We start from the raw sequence: 4,033 nt of genomic DNA, 5'->3' as shown, positions 1-4,033 counted from the left end.
CATTTGTCAGTAGCTAGATCCAAACAAATAAGCTTAGCACTGAGCAAAAATATTAAATAGAAATTTACCTGTGACTAACAACCACCAATGGGTCCCCTCATGAACTCCAAAGTTGCGGGCTTCCTGACGGTGGGCCGGAAGCAGCAGCTGGGTCTGGAGGCGGCCCTGGTCCAGTCTGCAGGCAGCAGAGCCGAGCCAGGTGCTTAAACAGGGCTTCCTCGGGGTCCCACCCCCATCACCTTTCCTCCGGTGTGTTGTCTGCTGCACCCGCCCATCAGCGGGGAGGCTGGTAGGAGGTTCTCTTAGAGAATCCCATCCTCCTTCAGACATCCTGCGGAGAAGGCAGGTGCCTCCCACGTCCCACATCCTCACACCAAGGAAACGCTCTCTCATCTAACGCCTCCCGCTGGAGCCCATCCTGACCTCTGACCCGGCCACTACCCGGTGTTGTTCCTCAAAAAGAGATCATTTCGAAATTCAAAAAGGTTAAAAAATATTTCATCACAAGCATTAACCCCGTTAGGCGCTTTTGCTCACCTCCAATCTCCTGAATAGGCTTCATTTAAAGGCCCCAGAGGCACCAAGTGACAGTTTTACGCGGGTCATCAGTTCGAAAGCTCTGGAGAGTCTAAGAGAAAACATACAATAAGTCCCCCGCCCACCCCCGCCCTCATTATATAGAAGAGAGAGAGGAAATCCTCCTCACCCGGGGGCCCCTTTTGTGTCGTTCCTGCTAACGCAGCAGCCCTCCTGCTATATAGACCCGCGCGCCCGCCCCACCGCACTGAACTCGCATCCCCGCATCCAGCAGCCATGGGGAAGGTGAGCCCCGCGCCGGCGGGAGGGGCCCGCAGCCGGGCTGGAGGCCAGGCCTCTGAGCCCTGTCCTTCCCTTCCTTGCAGATCACCTTCTACGAGGACCAGGGCTTCCAGGGCCGCCACTATGAGTGCAGCAGCGACCACTCCAACCTGCAGCCCTGCTTCGGCCGCTGCAACTCCATCCGGGTGGACAGCGGCTGTTGGATGCTCTACGAGCAGCCCAACTACTCCGGCTGCCAGTACTTCCTGCGGCGCGGCGACTACCCCGACTACCAGCAGTGGATGGGCCTCAACGACTCCGTCCGCTCCTGCCGCCTCATCCCCCACGTGAGTCCGGTTCCCCTGGGCCTGCCGTGCCCTCGGGTCACACCAGTGCTCCAGACGCAGTGGTCAGGCTTCAGGGCGGTGGCCTTCTTTTGCTGGCTCTAACCGGGTTCTCTTTCCCTTTATTAATATCGTTAAGGTTTCTTTCCACTGAAAAATTGAGTGATGCAATGCTCTTAATTGAAATTGTATTCTCCTTTGCTAAAATTAAACTCACCTCTACTGGGCAAAAGTGGTGCACGGCATTAGTTTAGAGCGTCTGTGCCACCGCTGAGGAATAAGCAACAGGTGAACTTCTCCCACCCAGGTGCCTTTAGGCTAGTTACTGGGCTACTTCTCTCCTTCCTCATCTGTAAAGCAGGGTTAATAAGGGCAGTTGGTTCATCGAGCTGTGATGAGGTCAAAAGGAGATTGCCCAGCACCTGGCAAACTACCCCTCCTCCAAATATTAACCATTATGAATATCATGGGTCCCTCAAGTCCTGCTTTTTGATTAGGCAAAACAAATAACCAACAATGTGATTCCAGTAGCACCTGCAAAACCCACTGCTACCCAAGTAAAGCCCGAGCAGCCTGGAATTCCACAGTTAGGGAGGCTTTAATTTGCCTATGACAGAGTCCTGTGGAAAATGTACCACTGTGGGGAAATTTGAAACCCCCTCAGAGGGTTGAAAGCCTTGCTAGGACCCAGACTGGCCTTAGGAGCCTGGAAATCTGGGCTTTTACTTTCCATCCCTGACTCTGATTACAGCCTGAAAGCTCTAGTCATTAGTTTCTCTTAAAAGAAGAAAAGACTTAGAATGGTTGCTCCACGTGTGTCAGGCTGTTGTGAAGATTAAATTAGATAACGCACATGTGAGTCTTTTGCAAACCATGGAAGATATCTTATTAGCAGTTTTTTATACCTCAGAATGAATTGCTTATGAGAAACTTTCCTAACGAGGATTTAGTGGTAGAAGAAGGAAGAAGGAATTGAGTGGGTACCTGCTGGGAAGGAACAAGAAGATAAAAGAACAAGTGCTCAGGAAGAGACAGACAGGATTTTCCCAGGACTGACAGACTGCCCTTATGTTTTTCTAAAGGTTTTATAATCTGTTGATCTAGACAAGCTTCCTTCATGATCTTGAGCTTCTATTTTTATTAATTACCTAAAAGTGTTTTGCCAGACCATATATTAGAGGTGAGAAATGAAACCTAATCTTTACGATGACTCTTGCTTTTCAGGATTTTAGAATAGCAGGATTCAAAGCAGAAAGGAAGGGATTAAGGAGTTGCCCGGGCTGGACTGCCACCATCTGTGCTTCACTTCGGGGAAAGCAATTCGACTTCCTCTCTTCCCAGCCTCTTTTAATGCTATGGAGTTCTAAAATAATGCCTTTTGCCAGGGATAGATTTGCCTTTTTATTTTAATATCTAATTATTTTTATATCTGCCAAGGGGAGTTCCAGACCACTGTAAGTCTATAAAGGAGAGAGCAAAAATTATATATAAAAATTGTTACTTAAGAATGGTACTGAGTAAGTACTAAATATGATTCATGTAGGTGGTGGCCCTAGAAAACTATGGAGCACCATGCATATCTTGATCTATGTGAATGGCCCCCTCTTCAGTTTTGCAGTGTACAATCTACCCAGCTGTACGCAGTGGCTCTGGTGTTGGCTGTATTTTTAATTTGTCATCTTTGATATAGAAAAGATTACCCAAAAAATGCCCATTCCCCCAGCGGTGTGAGTGATTGGTTGTTAAAGCCTAGGTTTTCTGACTCTTCCCATCTGCTGATTGCTGAACCCAGACCAGCTCCCACCGGCTGAGGATGTACGAGCGAGAGGACTACCGAGGCCGGATGGCGGAGCTCACGGAAGACTGCTCCTCGCTCCGCGACCGCTTCCACTTCAGTGAGATCCGCTCCCTTCACGTGCTGGAGGGCTGGTGGGTCCTCTATGAGATGCCCAACTACCGGGGGCGGCAGTACCTACTGAGGCCGGGGGACTACAGGCACTACCACGACTGGGGGGCCCTGGATGCCAGAGTGGGTTCCTTGAGGAGGGCCGTGGATTTCTATTGAAATAATTTTACTCTATCCCTTTTTCCTGAAAGCTAATAAAATATTTCCTGTGTGTTTGATGCAGTAACGTGGTCCTCTTTTCCTTTCAGACTCCTTGGAAGGGCTCAGCAAAAATAAAACTGGGAATAATGTGGATTTTCTTACAAGTGTCAGTGGAAAGGATGGTGTGGGGTAGCAGTTGAGAGGACAGGCTCTGGAGCCAGAATGCCTGAGTCCACATCCACTTACTAGCTTTAGGTGGTAGGGAAGTTACTTAGCATTTCTGTGCCTCAGTTTCCTAATTTGTAAAACTCGGTGTAGTAGTACTCTTCATTTCATAAGTTTGTGGTGTGGATTAAATGAGTTATTATTTTAAAATCACTTACACATTTTAGCTTTGCATATCATATAATAGTTTCTAGGAAACTGTTCTGTAAGCTTGCTGGTGAAACAGCTGGTCACCTTTTTAGTACCCTTTTCTTAGGAGAATTCCCTTTTGGAGTTTGCATTCAGTAAGATGGTTAAGTGAAACTGCAGAGGGAGACAGAGTTAGATAGAGACAGATGTGTCTGACACATCTTCGGTGTGAATACATGTGACTGCCTGAATAGATTTACGAATATATGCATATCCAGAGCACAAGTATAAGAATCAAGTGCCACCTTAATGAACAGCCCAAAGGGCTCTTCCAAACATTCTACTTAAGGGAGGTACAAAGCATTCAGGTAGTGTGCACTGATAAAAATGAGCACAGTGGGAGAGAAGTAAAGACATAAGGTACGTGATCAGGAAAATAACATACAATCATGCAAAGTTCTTAAATCTACTATTGGCTATGCTGATACTG

At 47.7% G+C, this 4,033-nt stretch overlaps 1 protein-coding gene across 1 annotated transcript; it reads left to right on the top strand.

Annotated features, from left to right (window-relative positions):
- The first annotated feature begins 813 nt into the window (after positions 1 to 813).
- Positions 814 to 3,207, top strand: LOC132495261 (gamma-crystallin F-like). The gene is made up of 3 exons (XM_060107017.1): positions 814 to 822; positions 903 to 1,145; positions 2,935 to 3,207. Exons 1-3 carry the CDS (start codon positions 814 to 816, stop codon positions 3,205 to 3,207), a joined length of 525 nt encoding a protein of 174 aa, XP_059963000.1.
- Positions 3,208 to 4,033: the final 826 nt, after the last annotated feature.

The sequence above is a fragment of the Mesoplodon densirostris genome, chromosome 8 (assembly GCF_025265405.1).
Source record: "Mesoplodon densirostris isolate mMesDen1 chromosome 8, mMesDen1 primary haplotype, whole genome shotgun sequence".
Lineage (NCBI taxonomy): Eukaryota > Metazoa > Chordata > Mammalia > Artiodactyla > Ziphiidae > Mesoplodon > Mesoplodon densirostris.
This window is presented reverse-complemented; position numbering and strand designations above follow the sequence as displayed.

Bases quoted from the DNA above. Each gene is read 5' to 3' on its own strand.
- LOC132495261 (XM_060107017.1), top strand. The intron at 1,146-2,934 runs GTGAGTCCGGTT...TGCTGAACCCAG, and splicing joins CCTGCCGCCTCATCCCCCAC to ACCAGCTCCCACCGGCTGAG.